At 46.1% G+C, this 20,942-nt stretch overlaps 1 protein-coding gene across 1 annotated transcript in view; it reads left to right on the top strand.

Annotated features, from left to right (window-relative positions):
• The window catches only part of PGBD5 (piggyBac transposable element derived 5), an 854,702-nt gene that overhangs the window by 690,859 nt on the left and 142,901 nt on the right, over positions 1–20,942 (top strand). The window contains exon 4 of the mRNA XM_069606913.1: positions 17,197–17,374. Within this exon, the coding sequence (XP_069463014.1) occupies positions 17,197–17,374 (178 nt within the window). The remainder of the gene's footprint in view (positions 1–17,196; positions 17,375–20,942) is intronic.

The raw sequence follows: 20,942 nt of genomic DNA, 5'->3' as shown, positions 1-20,942 counted from the left end.
TTATATGCCAGGTACTTGTGTCATTTTGCAGTTGCTACCATTGATGGCCACTTAGTACCATTACGGCATTGCCTGCTAAATGCCCATCCCATGCCTACACAAAAGAAAAAACAGTTGTGTTAAGATGGATTTCTAAACTCTGACCAGGTGGGCAGAGGTTTAGGAGGCCACCCTTGGTTTAGTGAAACAGGGGAACCTTCTGGACAAGCCAGACCAATCTAGGTAGCTTGGCAGGCGGTCAAGCCTAAGTCCCAGGAGGGGTGACAATCATCGTAAGCCCATAATGAGCACACACAGCAACGCACCACACATTACTCTTAGACAATTGTATATAAAACTATGTATACATTTATTTTTGGCCAGACCAAATAGACACAAGCAACTTTAGCAATGAGAAAAACAATGATCACACAAATTCTTAATCTATACAGCATATATACAACACATTTCCTAATACAATTCAGTTGAAATATAACCACAACCTGTGAAGAGAGGGTTAAGTTACAATACAAATGGCATTAGGTAATGCTTCAGAGTTCGTTCCCTAACTTTAAAAAGAGGGGAGCTTTGTGCTCAACAGTACAGTTGTTCGTAAAAATGCACAATCGGGCAGATGAACAACACACAGGTCTTCTTTGCAGGGCTGTAGCAAGTCAGGAAGGGGCTTGAGGCAATATTATGCAGTACTCACTGACCCTCGGCACAGTCCGGACCAAACTATGCCAGTTTAGTGGAGGTCGCTACTAGGTTCGAGTCGAGCACTTTTGCGGTGCTCGGCCTCTCGGCGTCTGCGGGGGAGAATGATCGTCCTTGACGGGACAGTTGCCTTTTCTCAGCTTCCAAAGGAGGTATGAAGAACATTCTGGTGCAGCTGGCTTCAGGGCACAGGAGAGCAGAACGCAAGCAACTATAGCGACCGTCACTACCAGGCAGTGACGCAGGAATCATAGATGCAGGCAGCATTACACACTCTCCTTATTCGGGACCCGGAGGAGCTAGGCCTGCGAAATCTGGCAGGAGGATGCATGGGACCACAGGCAAGCGATGTCCCAAGTCTCTGGTTTGCACTCGAGACAGCACCAGTGCTGCGGCTTACCCTGAGGTAGAGCTGGACAGTTCGCTGGATGGCCCAGCAATACTTCTGAAGGGGCTCATTCAATGAGTAACCAGGGGGCGCCAAGAGTAGTGGTTCTCACTACTCCAAAGTGTCAAGGAGTTCCCCCCTTCTCACATGGGTTCCGGAGTTTGCCGGTGTCTTCGATCGCTGCCTTGTTGCGAACGCTCCTGGTCTTGAACAGCGCTGCTCGAGTCTCGTCTGGTTCCAGGTTGCGTTTAGTTCCGGGAGTGCGGAGTCCAGGAATCCGGGAGTCTGGGAAAGGCTAGAAATGCTCGGAACCAGGAAGGGGGAAAGGGTCAGGAGCGGGTAATAGCACTGGGACAAAGGATACAATACCGCGAGCTACGGACACACGTCTGGGGCTACTCTGCAATAGCATTGAGACGCACGGAGCCGCGGAAGGCGTGGTCTATAAATAGATCACGCCGCGTTCAGCGCATGGAGCGAGCAAGGGCTTCAGCTCTGGACGGCCATGTTGGAAGTAGTACGGAATGTAAGCCCCATTGAGACAAGGACCAGGAGGTTCAAAAGGGGCGTGATATGAAGTTCATGACAGCATGCCTCCTCCGAAGGCCTTTCCCTCCAGGTTTGCCCGGGTGTATTAGGTGAAATCTTCTGAGCAACCGAGGAGCCTTGATATTTGAAACAGGTTCCCAGGTCCTTTCACTAGGAGGATATCCTTTCCACTTCACTAGGTATTGAAGATGGCCCCGCTTATACTTGGAGTCACAAATCCGGGACACCTCATATTCCAGTTGGTTGTCAACCAGTAGAGGAGGAGGTCTACTGGATTTTCGAGAGGATTGGATATAGGGCTTCAATAGGGATGTGTGAAAAACTGGATGAATTCTTTTCCAGGAGTCAGGTAGCTTGATTCGATATGAGACAGGATTGATAATCTCCTTGATGGGAAATGGACCATAGTAGCGGGGAGCCAGCTTGTTTGGTCGCAAGGGTCGGGGAGTAGTTTTGATGACAACCACACTCGGTCACCGACCGTATAGGAAGGACCTGGTCTTCTCTTGGAATCCGCATACCTTTTGGTCTGTAATCTGGCTTTCTCTAAGTGTTCTTTAGCCTCCCGGTGAATGTTGATAAGAGTTTCGATCCAGGAGTCAACAGTAGGTACTGGTGTAGGGTAAGGAAGAACCGAGGGTAAGACCGATGGATGGAACCCCTGGCTACAATAAAAGGGGCTGGTCTGTAGCGCTGAGTGTTCGGAGTTGTAAGCGAATTCCGCAATGGGTATCAGGAGAGACCAGTCATCCTGGACCTTGGTGGTGAAACATCAGAGATATTGTTCCAGGGTCTGATTTGCACGTTCTGTGGCACCGTTGGTTTGGGGGTGATATCCTGAAGAGAGGGCACATTGGATTCCTAGTACCCGACAGAGGTGTTTCCAGAATTGTGAAATGTATTGGGGACCCCGGTCAGATATGATCTTGGAAGGAAGCCCATGTAGTCAGAATATGTGTTCCAGAAATATTCCAGCTAGCTCTAAAGAGGAGGGTAGTTTCATCAGTGGCGTAAAATGGGCCATATGGGTAAACAAATCTATGGTGACCATGATGGTAGTATATCCTCGGGAAGGTGGTAACTCCACTATGAAGTCTGTAGCGATGAATTCCCATGGTTTAGAGGGTAGAGTGGGCTGCAGAAGAAGACCCGCCGGTCTTTTGTTATCATGTTTATTTTGGGCACGGGTTATACAAGCCTGGATGTATTGCTGTACGTCAGACTTCATTTTAGGCCACCAGAACTGTCTCTGTATAAAACGGAGGGTGTTGGTGATACCTCAGTGCCCGGAATGGAGTGTGTCATGACAAAGGTTTATTATTTTTTGCTGTAACTTCCGTGTAGGAATGAGTAGTGCATTGTCCTTGAATAAGTAGCCTTCCTTGGCTCTTAATTTCCAGTGATTTCATGTTGAGATGTCCTTCCATATTTCCGAGGATTGAGTTTGCGATCGGACTTCTTCCAGGAGATCAACTGCTTGGGCTACGAATATCGTGGGAGAGAACATTTTAGGAAATGCCTTATCTTCAGTGATCACGTAGTCAGGACGACGAGACAAGGCGTCAGCGATCAGGTGCTGTGATCCAGGGACATGGGTAATGTGTAACTGATACTGGGCAAAAAAGTAGGCCCAACATGCCTGACGACTGTTCCTGCACTCCAGAGACTGTAGAATCTGAAGGTTTCGATGATCAGTCCGGACTTGGACAGGATGTCTTGCTCCCAGAAGTAGGTGTCGCCATTCAGTGAAGGCTTGGCGAATGGCTAAGAGTTCCTTTTCCAGGACGGAGTAGTGTGTTTCACTAGGAGTTAAGGTTCTTGAAAGATAAGCAACGGGGTGTTCCAAATCGTCCTCCATCTTCTGCTTCAACACTGCTCTTATAGCGTAATTAGAGGCATCCGTTTCCACTAAAAAGGGTCGACTTGTATCGGGTTGAGCCAAAATGGGAGCTTGTGTGAACTCGGTCTTCATACGCTGGAATGCAGTTTCTTGTAATGTTGACCAGATAAATGGGGTGTCCTTCTTTAGCAGAGCCACTATGGGTTGTACAATCTCGGAAAAGGTGGCTATGAACTTTCGGTAGAAATTGGCTAGTCCTAGGAAGGATTGGATTTGTTTCACGGACGTGGGAGTAGGCCAGGCGAGAATGGCCTTTACTTTTGAAGGGTCCATGCCAATCCCCTCTGGACTAAGGATAAATCCCAGATAGTGCACAGAGGTAACATGAAACAAACATTTCTCAGGCTTGGCTAAGAGGTGATGTTCGCAGAGTCTTTGTAGAACTGCCTTAACATGTCCTTCATGCTTCAGAGGTTCTTTGGAAAAAATCAATATGTCGTCCAGATAGACAATGACGAAGAGAAACAACATATCAGAGAACACCCTATCCATAAAACGTTGGAATACTGCTGGGGCATTGGCTAGTCCAAAGGGCATGACCAGGTACTCGTAGTGGCCAAAGGGTGTTCTAAAGGCGGTCTTCCACTCGTCTCCTTCCCGGATACGGATCAAATGGTAGGCACCCCTGAGATCCAATTTGGTGAATATTACGGCTCCTCTCACAGCTTCCAGGATATCCGAGATCAGGGGCAGTGGGTACCGATCCTTGAGGGTGCATTGATTTAAGCCTCTATAGTCGAGGCAAGGTCTGAGTTCCTTGGTATCCTTCTTGGGAACCAAGAACAACGAAGCACCCGCTGGAGATTTCGAGGGTCTTATGGTGCCGTTTTCAAGATTAGTGTCTAGGTGTTCCCGAAGGGCCTTTTTCTCGGGTTCGGAAAGAATGAACATTCTGCCGAAGGGAATTACAGCTGAGGGATGCGTATCTATGGCACAGTCTTCGGGCCTGTGAGGGGGTAAGGCTTAGACTATGGCAGTAGAAAAAACATCAGAATATCCCTGATAGGCCTCTGGAACTTGTATGATATTGGAAACCATGAGTGGTGTTTCTTGGTCTCTTGGTGGTTCTTTAGAAGTTACCGAGGAGGGGTCCAGGGATAGGCAGTGGGACATACAGAACTCTGAGCCCAGGAATAATGATCCTGCTGTCCAATTGATATACGGATTGTGCTTTTGTAACCAGGGCATTCCCAAAACCATGGGGTAATGGGCTGACTTAATGATGTCGAATGTAATCCGCTCTTGATGATGGTTTATGGAAAGTTGGATCTCTTTAGGCTGCAGGCTTATGGGTCCTGAAGAGAGGGGTCTTCCGTCAATTGCTTCCACCGGCTGCATGGTGTTTCGTGTCTCGTACGGAATATGATGACTAACAACCCAGTCTTCATCAATGAAAATTCCCATAGCTCCGTAGTCCACCAAGGCCAGAATGGGATAGGTCTTGTCTTTGGAGGGCGACAGGAAGGGTTGTAGTATCACCAAACTGTTTTGTCAAGGAGAGTTCAAGGATGGAATTGTTGTGTAGCAAACATCTCTCTCCCGAATCTCTGCTCCATTTAAGATCAGGAGCTGGTGTTTCCCGAACGCCGCGGAGGTGCCAGAGGACATTCCCTGGCCAAATGTTTGTCTGAAGCACAATACATACAGAAAACCCGTATGGATCCTTCTCAATCTTTCTTGAGGTGATATGGGTCCACGAAAGGCTCCAATTTGCATGGGTTCAGGTTCTGGGGCTTGACTTGGGTTTGCGTCCGTTCTGGCTGTGCTCTCAAAGGACGTCTTGGGTGGGTTTCCCTTGGATTTCTTCCTTTCAGCCTTCCTTTCCTGTATGCAAAAGTCTATTTGCAAGGCCAGGTCCATTAGTGCTTGGAATGAATTTGGTCTGGCCACCCTGGCCAGTTCATCCTTGATCTCATCGTTCAGGCCTCTCCTGAACAGGGTAAAACTAGCCTCAGAGGACCAGTCTGCTTCCTTAGCCAATTGTTTAGATCTGGTCACATAAGTGAGCATATCTTGGGAGCCCTGTTGAAAGTCCAGCAAGCGTTCTTGGGCAGTATAGACCTGCTCTGGACGGTCAAACATGCCTTTAAGGGCCTGTATGAACCCATCATAGTCGTCAAGGAGGGCATCGCCGGAGTTAACAAGGGGTGTTGCCCAAGTTAAGGCGTTGCCGGAAAGGTGGGATATGATGAAACCCACCTTAGCCCTAGGAGTCGAGAAATAATAGGGCTAAAAGGTAAAGTGGACCAGGCATGAATCCAGGAATCCATGAAGTGTTTTTGCCGAACCATCATACTTGTCAACATAACCGCCCAACAGGGCACCCTCCTTTGTAGCAAAATTCTGGGATAAGACCAATTGTTTGAGCGCAGTGTTTTCCGCCTTAAGATTTTGAACCTCGGTTGATCATTCTTGCATGCGTCGCATTAAGTCCTGCACGGCGGCTTCCATCTCGTTTTAAGGTTCGATCAGGTGGCGTCTCAAACTGTCAAGAAGTTCCCCCCTTCTCACCTGGGTCCGGAGTTTGCCGGTGTCTTCGATCGCTGCCTTCTTACCAACGCTCCTGGTCTTGAACAGCGCTGCTCGAGTCTCATCTGGTTCCAGGTTGCGTTTAGTTCCGGGAGCGTGGAGTCCAGGAATCCGGAGTCTGGGAAAGGCTAGAAATGCTCGGAACCAGGAAGGGGGAAAGGGTCAGGAGCGGGTAATAGCACTGGGACAAAGGAAACAATACTGCGAGCTACGGACACACGTCTGGGGCTACTCTGCAATAGCATTGAGATGCTCGGAGCCGCGGAAGGCGTGGTCTATAAATAGATCACGCCGCGATCAGCCAATGGAGCGAGCAAGGGCTTCAGCTCTGGACGGCCATGTTGGAAGTAGTACGGAATGTAAGCCCCGTTGAGACAAGGACCAGGAGGTCCAAAAGGTGCGTGATCTGAAGTACATGACACAAAGGGGTGAAGTGCCTTAGCAGGCCTTCTTGATCAAAGAAGAAAGCAGGAGTCCGACTGGACAGCAGAGGGCAAAGGGTGCCGAAACCTTCCAAAGCGCCTCCAGCGGTTTCACAAGTCTGTTTCTTTGTGTCGGAGGCTTGGCTCCTTCTGTAGTTTGGTGAGAACGCAGGTGATCGACGTGCTATGGCTGCAATGCCCCTTCTCTTATCCAAGATTAGCTTTGCATTTAATCGAGGACTTCCAATAGAAGATCTGCTCTCTTGCAGACATCCCAGACGTGGACCAATCACGGCCCACGGTGGTCTCAGTCATTCAGGCTCTCCAAACATCCTGCCACCAGTAGTGTGGATTGGTACTAGACAGTCCCAGCCCTCTTCCTGGGCACACAAACGTGACAGGCAAAAGCCCGCAAAAGAGATCGGTTAGAAAGGAAAACCCGGGTTACTCGACCTGGGTGAAGGCAAGGGACAAAATGGCCATGGGACAGAACAAATGACTTTGTGGCTCGTCCATTTTCAGACCTGGCCACAGTCTTGAACCAAACACCGGAAATGCATTTTAACTCAGAAAAAAGAAGTAAAACATTATGAAAAGTAACTACTGCCACCAGTTCATCCCAGGCACACTCGTACAATCACCAAAAAATCATTTGAGAGTGTCTAGGGCCATAAAACAAAAAGGGACCCCAGCGCATGGTACTGGAAGGTACATTGTGCCCTGTTAAACAATTATCAAGAAATGGCAACATAGTCAAATAGTAAGGCAAACAAAGTTTCCCAGTACTGACAGTCTGAAGGATGTGTCAGTTTCCCCATAACAAGTGAGCAAAAGCCCAGGGGAGTTCAGATGAAGGGTGGAATCCACTGGAACAAGACAGGTTTGGATAGCCACACAAAAGCATAAAGTTTGAGGGGTCCATAAATGGAGGGGAAATATCACGTAAAGGAAATCTTTCCCAACAAGTTGCATTACCAATGCATGTTTAAACAGCATTAGCATCAACATTTTTTACTCGCGTGTGCTAAGGTGCCAGCTGGCTAGCTGACCTTGCTAGTAACTGCATCTCCACGTCCTCTAAGTGCCCTCGTGTGAGGTGAGCCTGCTGGCTGGGTTCTTATCATATGTCTTTCCCATTTTGGAATGGCTTAGCAGGCGAAGAACGATGATCTGCAGGCTTGCCCAGAGCAATGCCAGAGGTCAGGATTAATTCGAAACCCTCCAGCCATCACCTCTTTTGTTTTCCGGGTTCTTATCGACAGATTATAAAATGCTGGTTTGAGAAGCAATTACGCTCATGAGTAATGCCATTGACTCATCTGTGCTGATGATGAGTTTTGTGTCATTATAAATGCAAGACCTAATTTATGTCCAACCTTTCAGGGTGCACCCTCAGGTGTCGCAATCCTCAGAATAAATCCAGAAAACTGCTTTAATTTAGAGCCCCCTTCGAATTTACAGCTGCAGAGTAACCAATTGAAATGTTCCAGCCATGAACTGCAAACTTGGAAAATAAGATGGGAGGCGGGGGGGGGGGGGGGAGATTTAGGGAGGAATTCGAATGTTTAAATCTCTTATATAGCCATCAAACTAAAGCACACTTGCTTTCTTGGTACTGGGGTAATACAATTCTAGAGTTCAATATTTGCAGCAGGTCCCTGTCATGTAATTATCAGCTAGTAACCCCTCTAAAAATCGTGTAAGGTTTTTGCCAAACACATTCTACCTAAGATGTAAGTTGAAGTCAGCAGAGATCCTCCTGCGATACTAAGTATGTTTCTAGAAAAGACACTCAACATGTGATCAGTGTTATTATCTGGCACGCCACATTACCATGTATGTTTACATCCACAGCTTGCCGGTGCAATAGTTGCTTTATTGATCTCCCAACTGCCTTCATAGCATGGTGGGCAGAGTCAGTCAGTTAGCAGCAGAGATGTTGTGCCATCCCTGAGCAACAGGGACCCCCATCCCCCTAGCTGTGCTGCGTTATGTTGGCCTCTTCCCACCCGCCATCATGCAGTTCATTGAACTCCCTCCCCTCATCACACACTTACTTTGTTTGTGTAGCACCCTTCTCTTGTTTTTCTTCACCTTCCCAGTCGCTCCAGTTCCTCAAGGGCCACTATGGATAAAGAAAATGACTCTCTTTTTTGAGCCACTCTTCTGTTTTCCACAGTGGCAATGTTGGATCAGGCATTCATTTCCATTCATAAAATAATGCTCGCACGCATTTTTCATCATGTAAATTGCTTGCCATTAGCTTTCTACTGCTTTTATCGGACCTTGATGACCTTCATGATTTCCGTGTTGAGCTGTACAAAGTGGAAACATCCAGCTGCACACCATGGAACACATTATTGGCTTATTAACAGGTGATGTGGAATGTCCTCCCAGCCAATCTGGAAGCTCATAACACAGGCCTTGCTCCCACTTTCATCTGGCAGTGGTATGTAGGCCTCTCAGGATCCTGCCTGCCTTTACCCTGAACCCGACAGCACTGCCCATAACCCCCTCGCTGTTCCCTTATTCACCCCAAAACTCACCTTTAGCGCGTTTCTCTCTGCCATTGTGCTCGCCACGCTCACCTCTAGCATGTCTAGAAACTCCACCTTTGCCATTAGCCACCATGGAAAGGAAGGAGGGACTGAGAGGAGGTCCGTACTCCTTTTTCCCTAGAAAGGCTTTTTCTTTTGCAGATGCCCTTGGCACCAAGGCTATATGCCAGAGTGCTAACAGCTATAACAGCTATATCTTCCTCAGTGGGTGCATGGGGAGGTTTACCGCGCGGTAATGGTGCAGGGGACACTTTAGGGACTGAGCAAATAGGCAGTAAAGGCACCCGCCTCGGGTAATGTTGCTAAATTATAACATTGGAATGTTGGCAGGCCATTGTAAATAAATGCAAAATAAAATTGTTAAAAATGGCTCAGACGAGGGCCTTATCCACTGTTAGGACTTCTGTTGCTTCCCGCTCAACGTTCTGCAGGAATGCTCAGTGTCTCGCTTAGCCAATATTACTCCTTGAGAATGCTCACACCATGCAAGCAGCTTTGCTCTCGGCCCTTTCTCAGCTGATGAGCTTCCGCCCACGTCCTCGTTTACCTAAATACCTCCCCCATATCCTGTGAGCACAGAGGTTTATTTGAGAGTAACATACGAGTGTTGCAGCTTCACTTTAGTGGGTTTGAATCTTAAACTGATTCTATAGTGGAAACAAATAACAGACCAAAGCCACTCTAGTTTGGAGAGACCCTGTGCCTGATTCATGGACATGTTTTATAATGCCGCAATCCCGTAGCGGAAAACGTTCTGTGAATCAGGGCCGAAGGTCAAAGTCAAAACTGGTTTTCTAGCTCTTTTGTTGTATGGTGATCTTTAGTTTGCCCCAGTTCCCTTCTGAATTTGAATGGCCGTTAGACAAAAACTAAGCGGCGGCTCCGGCCTTAAATTACAGCCTGCACTTGTACTGCCAGCTGCGGCCCATCACTGCGAAGACCCTGTGAAACCAGCTCTACTGTGACAAGACCACACAGACCAAGAAGAAAACAAACCCACGACTACATACTCAACCCGAGAAGATGGAGTAATGAGGCTCAAGCCTCGGTATCCAGAAATCACCGCTGATGGATACAAATCTATCAGCAAGAAGAAGAAGAAGCGCGTACTGCCAGCTGAAAGTGGGAGCAAGGCCAGTGCAAGGAGTGTTGCTGTGCAGGCGAGGGCACAGCTTGCTGCCTGTCCTCTTGCATAACACCTCCCAGGCTTTCACCGCCCTTTCTCCCGGTGCATTTCAAGGGAACAGAAATGAGGACCTCGTGGATTGTTGCCCAAATTATAGTGTTTACAAAAAAAGCATAATAGTGTACTTTTGAAACACTTCTGAATCCTGAATTCGATTTGTATATTAATCACTTGTACACATTCAAGCAGTCCAATTGGCCGCTCCCAGGCAAGACAGCTAGAGAACACATGTCTAAAGCTGACAGAGAGGAGAGGAGTAGGCTCTTATTAGACCTGCCACACAAAGCGTCTATAGGATATATTTTTTAGATGGGTTAAATAGCAGTATGCGTCTCCTGTGACGAGAATAATAACTATCACAATGTTATTTGATGGATGTCTGGTGGGCAGGGGAACTCGACACGGGTGACGGATGTCATCATTAATGATCGCTCTCGCTATGGACCTGTTGGCTTGTCTGTTTCATGCTAGATTTGCAGAAGGTGGATAGCTGTGGCCGATCAACACAACATTGGGCCTGATTTATGGATTTTTTTGCGCAGTGCAAAGTAACTTTGCACTGCCAACAAACACCATGATTCAACAGCAGTGCAAAGTGTATTTTTGCACTGCAGAAGTACTCTTTGTACCGTGAATTAGGCCCATGTAGCGCAATGCAAAGAGTGCTTTTGCAGTGCAAAGTGACTTTGCACTGCAAAAATACACTTTGCACAACTCCTAGTCAGGGTGTTTGTTGGCAGTGCAAATACACTTTGCACCACAATAAAAATGCCATGAATCTGGCCCATTGTCTCTTGATACGCAGATGATATTCTGCCTTGCGTTTGCAAGCCAAGCAGCAAGTTTAGTGAGATGTTAGAGTTAATTGAAGAGTTTGGGGGAGTCTCTGGTCTGAAGATGGATTGGTCTAAATCCAATATGCATCCATTACCTGGAGCCAAAGCTACTTCCTCTGAGAAGCGCCTGTTGCGGATTGCTGTCCCTCAGTTCAGGTGTACAGGGATCTGCGTCAGTTATCAAATGTTTGAATTATATCAGCATAGCATGCTACAGATCTTAGCCTGTTTTGAGAAAGCAAGTGCGTTGTGGTTCAAGTTTCCCATGTCTATCCTGGGATGAGTGGCACTGGCTACAATGATTCTACTTTCCAGAGAGTTATACTTATTCCAATGCATACCCATGCAGCTTCCAAGGGGTGCTTTTACTAAACTGGACTCACTACTGCTTAGACGAAGAACAGCCAGGAGTAGCCTAAACATTGCAACCTCCTTATTTCAGGGGTGGGGTATCAGCGCCTGATTTTCTTGCACCTTACAGGGCTACACAGATGCAGTGGGTGTTCCACTGGATGGCAGACGAGACACAAGACCAAGTGACTGAGTTGGCGGGCAGTGATAGCCCCCGTTCGTCTGAAGAACATACCAACATTCAGCGATTGGCAAGCTGTGGGTCATCAAGGGGTTGCACGCTAAAGGATCGCGGTTAGAGATAAAGGCCACCATTTCCCCACATGGACCTTTTGTGGAGTGCTAGGAGGGTTTTATTTCCAGTGTTACCCCCTAATGTGACTTCATGAAACACCATGTCCGAACCCATGTCCAAAGTTAGAGTGCAATTTTACATTACGTTCACCGAGCGTTCTATTTGAATGAATATAGAGTTCAGTACTTTGCTGGTCTCCGTAACAGTTTCTTGGATGTAAATGAGCCGGTTAATAATGTTCATGCTACGTCAATACCAGAGGCACGTGCCAGCATCATTCAAACAGTGGCCGTGTGGGTCACGCACGTTCATCAGTAAACTGTTGAGCGTATCTGTATGTTACTGCACCTTTGCATGTACATTCTCTGTCGTTTTTCATGGCCCTGCCACCTGAGAACTCAGGAATGATTGTGTCTCCCTTCCCCTGTTGTCATAAGATTGCGCCTTGAATTTGCAGGAGAAAAACTGGTGAAATAGAGAAAATGTCTGAAAATGTTTGAATGATTAGGTACTACTTTTTCAGAATGAAAATATAAACTTTTACAAACAACATAACAGGCTCAGTCCCTCACGAGTACCTTGGTCATCAAATGTGAACAACTCGACACCACTTGAGATGCAATTTACCTACTGGCTGTCTGTTTTGGAGAACCTATTGAACAGCCTCCCCCCTCAAATCTACTCTCAGTGATGATATAAGGTATGATGGGTTATTTATAACGCGCTTAATACCCATGATGCTTTTAGAATGTTCTGGAGGGTTTTCACTGAGCATTGTACGATGGCGGGAACCAGGCTCTCATCAACTTGCATGAAAGATCACTTCATGTGGCCTGCCTTACTTTCTGTGTAGGGTTTCGTGGGAAAGAATGCTGCACTGTTCCAGAATTTGAGGAGAAGTTGGATGTCTGATCCTCTCCAAAGATTTGCTAAAGGGACTTTGAGTGGCTCCTTAAGATGCAGTCTGGGCCCGCCCTGCAGAATGACTTGGCTGGTGGTGCTGCTGCCTTTGTTGGGAGTCTCAGAGTCTAGTTTACTTAAAGGAATTTAGAAAGCTGGCTTTCCCACCCAAATAAAGGGCCCATTTCATGATATTCCAACCCTGAAGCAGGGAAATGTGAGCAGAAGAATACCAAGAGGGCCCTTACAGTTGGGGCTCACCAAGGGCAGAAATAGAATTTAAAAAATCCTCTTCTGAACAAAATAATCTTGGAGGGTGACATTAAAGGGATAGTAGCGGCTACGCAATGGCCCTCCTACACGAAGGAACATTTCAACCCTGTGCAGACTACCCTGAGGCACGCTCACAATCCCCTCAGTTTCAAAATTGAGGTTATCCTGTCACAGTGCCACAAGCTCTGCCCGCGTGGGAAACTCGGCACACTTAGAAATAGGCACTTACACAAAAGGAGCACACCAAACAAAAAGATACACAATACTATACCAAGTATGCCGCCATCATTGCATCTGCCATGTACATCCCTGAGGGAGACTGTATTTGTTTTGATGGAGAGGTAAGTTATTCCCAGAGTAAAACATCACTGGTTGAAACAAAAAAATGTATTTCCAACAACGGGGAACCCCAAAGCTTTAGTAATGTCTCTACGGTCTTCCTTTGACCTGGAACAGAAACAGGAGGGAGCACCTGAAATACCACAGTCTGAATAGTTCTGAGACATTGTAACGAAGACAGCAGGGATTTGTACCCACCCATGCAATTGTAAAACAACAGCCAACACAAATCGAGACCCAGACTCCCACAAGGTACAATATCTGAGAAGCAGCAGATGAAGTCCACAGTGTCACGGCTTTCAAGGTAAATATGGCGGTACACTAAGAATGGCATAAGAGTGTAGTAGAGTGGCAATACTGGCCCATAGAAACAGTAGGTAGTGGGACATCAGATGCTTCATTCATCCCCTGCAACTTATAGAGGTCCACTTATGATGGAGGCTCATAGGACCTGTCGGATCTTGGAATTGGCTGCTGCATCTCACTGAGATACACCTGAAAACTATAGTGGCAGATTCTGAAAAATGCCCATGATTTGGCAATAACATCCAATTACAATCCTGTAGGGTTCCAAGGGAATAACGTGGAATCCTCCCCATTGAAGTTAATGAGGGAAAAACAAATGACAGGGAAGTCTTCGCTGGATCAGGCTTTGGAGCTTTGAAACTCTGAAATATCCATCAGAAGCACATGCCAGAATGATAACTGCAAAAAGTTAGAAACCGGGACATAAACCTCAGGGGCCGTAGGTGTTCTAATAAAACAGACTAGACAATGGTTATTAAGCAAGATTGCCATCTTAGCAATTAATATTCAGGATATTCAATACAGATAGAAGCCACCTGATTACTCAGTTTTCAGTGGTTGCCTTTTGGAACAAAATTTGCTCTGGGATTTTTTGAGAGATCAGTGGGGCTTTTAAATGGATCATACATTATTGTGGATCGATTTGAAATGAGTTTGAGTTTTGACTGGTACAAGCAAGGCTCCTGAGACAGCAATCATGAGACACCGTCTGGGTAGTTCTGGAACCCTGTGACCATGGAGGCAAGTCACCTGTATTAAAGCCTGGTACTAACGAACATTAGTCAAAAGCACTTACGACCTAATCGCACAATGGGATCTGGATACCCTTGTGTATGAAGGTGTCAATTTCAGGAAGGTAGAGGAGCATTATTTTCACTTCTTTGGTGACCCCTGGGGTGCAACTTTGCCCACTCAGGTCAATCAACATCCGAGGGCCAGAAGAGGTATCACGGCTAGCATGGGAACAATTGTTGTGCCAGCAAGACAGCTGGGTTTGATTTGATTTGATTTGTAATTGATATAGCGCATACCCCACAGGGACCCGGCAGAGACCTGCATCTCGTCGCAGATGACAATTAGCAATACTTGTGTAGAGATTGAACAGTACTGAAAAAAGGAATCTACAAATACAAACAGATCTTCAATTGTTTCCTGAATATGTTCAGGGACTCAATTTGTTGTAAATTCTCTGGAAGTTAGTTCCTGGTTTGGGGACCTGCAAAGGAAAAGTGTCTGTCACCCCAAGTTGAGGTTCTGGAAGAGGGAACCACCAGCAGACCTTGTCCCGAAGATTGTACCATACGATTAGGGCAATAAGTAGTCATCTTGGATGACAGATAAACTAGAGCCAGACCATGAACACACTTAAAGACTTTACCCAAAATCCTCTGTTGCACCCGGAGCTAATGAAGGTTCCTTTGAAAAGGACAGAAAGCCGTTTTCCTGGATAGATTAAAGATCAGTCGAACATCTGAATGTTAGGCTACCTGTAGCCTCTGGAGCTGATATTTGGGAATGCCCATCAGAAGGGCATTACAATAATCTATCCTGGCATTGTATTAAGCTCCATGTATTTAGTGCTCGCCCCTCAAATTTCTATGAGACTGCAGGGCAGAAGTTTGCATTCCGGAATGGCTGATTAACAGCCATTTTTACAGCACTAAGAAGCTAGAGGAATCCGGCGTGATGAAGAAAACGTGATATTAGGTTAAGGCAGGGAAATAAAGATGGATGGTTGTTAGGGCAGGCTGGTGTGGACAACGCTTTCTGGAGGATTTACAGAGAAGGCAAGCAGGCGAACTCGCGAAGGCATCTCAGGAGGCCATGGAAATGGCGAGCATTGTGTTTCATAAACGCTGCATAACAAAAACTTTGCGTCCAACGTTTCCGCCTTGTTTTGAACTAGTTCAAACGCTCCCAAACGCTTTTGTTTTTGTGGCAGGCAGACGAAGCAAATCTTCCTTTTACCACCCGCCCCATAAACTCTGCTTTCCCGAAATACATGCTTTAACACAGCGTCATATTTTCATGGTGGCATTAATACATCAAATGCCAATGGAATACGCCTGCTTTTAGCACTTGCCATTAGCAGGCAGATTAAATAGGAATCTATTGTAAATGCCTCACAAAAGTGCACGTTTTTACACTGCACTACGAATTGCAAAAACATGTGAGTTAAACTAGATCCGCGGTATAACATACATGTGTAGCACTTCACAGTGCAAAGAACAAAAAGTGTATGCTGGGGTCCAAAATGCACGTAAGTAGTGCAGAAGTTGGCTGTCCCCTCCATGCAATTTGCACATTTTATAAAATGGCCCAGGATCATTTGCTAAAACGCTTTTTACAAATGATTAATTTTTTTGATGGGCCTACACAAGACAGGAGAAAGGAACAGCAGCGCACCGGGTTCACGTCACTGGGTCCACACCGGGAAAACGAGAGGTGGGAGACTGCATGTGTGGAAAGCATCAGAACGGCATGAATGGGATTAGACGTTTCTTCTGGAATAAATAGGACTAAAAACTTTTTGTCAGAAAAAACAGGGTTGAATTCTAAATGTATGCAAACATTTCTTTGGAAATAAGACAAAGAAATTAAGGATTTCCGAGCAAACTGCTGGCCCGCCATAAAAAGTCACTTGCCACCGCAATTCTGCACATGCAGATAGCACACCATTTCGCACTCGCCAAGAGGCTAATTACCTGTGGCTGGTGGTGATTGCACAGTTTGAGCCCTGTCTTTAGTAAAACAATGATGCGGTGTAAAACATGAAATGCAGGAAACGTAGCATTGCAAGACTGACTTTCAAAATGGCCCCCAGTAATAAAACCAAATAGCTATGCTGTGCTCGTTGTTGGCATGTGTTTGATTGAAAAATGTTCTATTTGTAAGGAAAGAAGGGCAGATGAATCAAGGGCATGAGTGGTTAAAATGTAATGTTAAACGTCCCATTTGTTTTTGGTAGCATCCCTATTTTAGTAGTTTTTGAGTTTGCTCAAAATTCACGGACTGGAAAAATGGGGACACTTCACTCTCCTACCGCAGCCCTTATCCCTCTTCACCAGATGCAACGTGCAGAGCCACCACAAAGCACAGGCCCAACAATGCCTGCACGGAAACCCGGAAGCCCACACTTTCACCAAAAGAGCATATCTTGGCATAGAGACCCCCCCACGGACATAACGTCCCCATGTCCCATACCAGACACAGATCAAAAAGGCAACATGCTCATCCACTACAGGGTACACACGCAGGCCATGCACCCAACACACCTGCACGCATGCCCTGCAGCCAGAGCCCATTTCCTTGCAATCTACCTGCACCGACAAAACAGAAAAGCAGTCTCGCGGTGCTCCCAGGAGCCAAACCAACCCTATTCTGCAGGTCTCAAAGCGCCAGCATAGCATGAACATGGCAGCAGTTGCCCCATAGAAAACCCTAATGCATGACCATTTATTTTCGAAACACGTGTCCATTTCATTGAAATGAATATGCATTCAAAGAAATGATATTAAACCCACGCTTTACATTTCTAACAACACATTTCGACCGGTGCGCCTAGATTCGCCGTGAATGTATGTGTGCTGTTAATGACACATTGTTTGGGGTTTTAATGCACCTGGCCATCGAAAATAATTCCAGATTGTTTTGTTGCCTTCATGCAGATTTACGTCCATTTGAAAGAAGGAAGTGGCCCCGACAGTCTGGATGCCTTGAAGAAGCCTCAGCTCCACAGCATGGTGGCCAAAAGCCTGTGCCAAAACTCTTCAGGGAAGAGCCACATCATCTTCACCGGGCCAAGCATCACCAGCCTGACCCTCTTCGAGGAGTTTGAGAAGCAAGGTTTGTCACAAGTCAATAGCCTTTGCCAACATAATACGGTTTAATACACTTTGCTTGCAATTCTATAACCATATACAGTGTTTTTTAAGGCGACATATGTGATCTCGTTAGTAATGTTTATACTGAAGGCGTCCTGCGGCTCAGAAATGATGGAAACAATTGCAATTTCTTATTTGCATTCTTTAATGACAGACACATATTCAAGCCTGCTAAATTCAGATGGGGGTGTTACATTTCAGATAGCTTCGACATTTTATACTTTTACATTCTTTAATTATGTTTTTTTAGAGTTACAGCCCCCAGGTGCAGGTACTGATGAAGCCCAATTGCCCTAATCCGAGTTTATTTATTTATTTGCATTTATAGAGCGCACAACAGCCCTCAGGCTCTGCAGCGCTGTACAAGAGTTATTGGTTACGAAGGCAATAACCGCCATTAACTTTGGATAAGGGCACAATGTCCCGCCAGTGGACCGATATGTAGGCTTTTGTGTTGCAAAACGTAGCAATCCATGGAACCCTACCCTGGGAAGGAGGCATCTGATCATAGTGTCCTGACCCAAGGGTGCCTTCCTGCAGTAGTCCCAATACTGTCTTAGGGCCTGGAAATGTGTATGGTGCTAAAAGTCAAAGGTTTGGTAGTTTAAATACTGCATGATTTCAAAATGTGGCCTAACTACGAGCATGGATTCCCTGGGATACGTACCACGTGGGGTGCAGACAAAGGACTACACAACATACGTATCTCATAGCACCCACAACCAGGCAGCATTTTACAAACAGGAGGCATTTAACATAACACATGTGTTTACTTATACCACCATACTCATAGTGGGTCCCTTATTGTCTGGATCCTGGTGCGTTGAATTTCTCATTTCCTCCTCAGAAAGATCCGCAAAGCTCTTCAAGAAGAGAAAGGGCAGTATACAAGACTTCATGGCCCTATAAAAAATATGTGCACAACTTTACAAACAAACACTGATACGTTTATTTCTCTGCTTGTAACGAAAAGTGAGGGGTCTTTCAGTTCAGACAGTGCTGCTGAATGAAATGTAAAATGCATTTGACAACATGCATGAAAATGTCCCTGTTCTAAAAAGGTGAGAGAGAGAGGGGGGGGGGGGGAGACAGAGACATAGAGAGAGACACACACAAACAGGTTCACGGTTCTAGTGATATTGGTGTAAAAACGTTGGGGTCAACAGTGTTTTCCCCCCAACTAAACAGCTCTCTCAACATACTCTAGGACTGGTATGATTATATAAAAAAAGACACCAGTCCTACAATATATGGGGTAAGTGTTGGATAGTGGGAGAAAGAAATATTTTACATGACAATATTTATAATGGCCTCCTCTCATCCAGTCAGAATGCTTCGAGGACAGTCGATAAGTGCTGATTATGACTGCATAATAATCATTCTGATTTAGAGGGACCTGTTACACTCTGGCCCATTTCCGCCATGCACACACTAGTTTTCTATCCCCTCTTTTTAAAAAATCAACAAGAAGATGGCTGAGGGATATAATACCCGAGCAGACGGCCCCTACATGTTATCCTTAGTCATCAGCACTTCCCTTTTTACCCTTGATCATCAGCACTTCCCTTTTGACGTACTTGACCCCCTAGCACAAGTTTTCATACCCCTCCCAATCCCCTTTTTAGTTTTCCTATTAAGGAAGCTAATCTATGGCCCTTACCACCCACTTCCTACCCCTCCCCACTCAAAAACACATACTCCGGGGATCTCTTTCAGATAGCTTAATATAGCCTTACCATCAGACTTTGTGCTCAAAGTGACTGTCAGTTTTTTTTCAAAGCACTCTTCTGGGAGGTAATGCCTTAATTGGAGCTGTTAATGAGCTCATGGTGATTTAAACATGTCTTAAACAGGTTTGTCTTGAGCCACTTGGATTATAAGCACTATGCGTGTCCTTCAATTAAGTCTTGTTAAAACAAGCAATGTCAAAACCAACAGGCTTGTCCATTTGGGAGGAGGTGCTATGTCCCCTTCAATGGACCATGGCCTCCCATTAAATCTGCCCACCATTCCACTCCAGAGGTTTTCGACCATCAAAGGAACTTTGCATGGCCTCAGGCCAGGGTCCATGATTACAAAGCTGCTGTTTTGAGGATGATGGATCGGAACCCTCTTTCGTAGTAGGTACTGCATGTTACTCTAAAGCACATGAGGGTGAGCCATTCCGCCATAAGAAAACATAAAAGGTGGGTTATTGTTCGAACTAGAAGGAACTAGAGATGGCATTTATCACTCTAAGATCCTCTCAGAGGGTGAGTATTATGTATTCATTTAGCACTTCGTTTGCCTGTGATAACGTAGCACTGCTCCTTGTACATAGATGGAACCCAGGATGTAGACATTGTTGGTTGTACAGCTGACCCATTTGCTCCTGTCGCACACTGCACCTTCGTAAATTAGCGGAAGGCACAGGCTCATTCCACACACCCTGCACTCAGATATAATTCAAACACTCTTGGACAACACCTCTGCCATAAGAATGAAGCTACATTTAGCAACAACATTTTGAACTGTAACTTTCAGATACATCTCTAGCTGCTTAAACACAAGTCACCCTGTTTAGTTCATAGTTTACCTCTGCTGCGCCCATCCACACACCATTCAGACATGGGTGACTAGCAGAGTCTTGGCCACCGTCACATAACTTTAATGGCTGAAATGCACACACGCATAAAAGCACCTCCCAATTCTCACAAATGTTAACTCCGGCCCCTCAAAGGGCGTTCAACCAACAACACGTTGTGACCATAATTATGGTGAAAGGCGTTATACAAATGACAACAATTAATGAATAAATGTGCTTATCAACAGCAAGATCCTTGGTTCGAGCCGCCTCTCAGGCATTTAGTGCACAGATGGTACATGAGAGGGTAGGGGAAGAGGACAAGTGCAGAAAACTGGGTAAGGGCTGGGAATGTCATTCTCGATGGGTAATAGCTCAAGTGCAGTAGAATGAGGCAAGTGCAGGCCATGAGGCAAGTGCTGAAGGACTAGCGTTGGTGCCGGGGGTGCTGTGAGACTCTGAGGTACTCACGGCGGCCAGTCGGCATGCTGTGTGGAAAAGGAGGAGATAGGGAATAGAGTGGAGAGAGAGGGTAGCAGTGCAGAGGGAGAGAGAAGGAAGAGGAGAAGAGAAATGCCCTAAGTAGTTTCTGGAACTTAAGGTGATCAGGCTCAAGACCGAGGGCGGCAGAGAGGCTATTCCAGCGGGAGGCCCCCCTGCTGAGAATAAGGATCTCCCACCAAATCTCTGCTTGGAGAACCGTCTCACTCGCAGAAGGTTGGAAGTAGATGAGCGGATGGCTCAGGAGTGACAGTATTTAGAAAGGCATCAGAGAACATAGGTGGGTCCCAGGCCCCAGAAAGTTTTGTGGACAATGCAGAGGGTCTTGAACTTGATCCTAGGTAGCAAGAGATGTATGTTTTTCACATTAGTATGCATGTTGCAACATGAACATTATTAGGAGCTCAAGTTACAGTGCATGCTTTCACTTGCATGCTATTAGCCATTGGTCCATTGTGGTCTTGTC

The sequence above is a fragment of the Ambystoma mexicanum genome, chromosome 4p (genome assembly GCF_040938575.1).
Source record: "Ambystoma mexicanum isolate Mex_15411 chromosome 4p, UKY_AmexF1_1, whole genome shotgun sequence".
In the NCBI taxonomy this organism is placed as follows: Eukaryota; Metazoa; Chordata; class Amphibia; order Caudata; family Ambystomatidae; genus Ambystoma; species Ambystoma mexicanum.
Note: the sequence above shows the minus strand (reverse complement) of the source record. Positions and strands in the feature narration are given on the sequence as shown.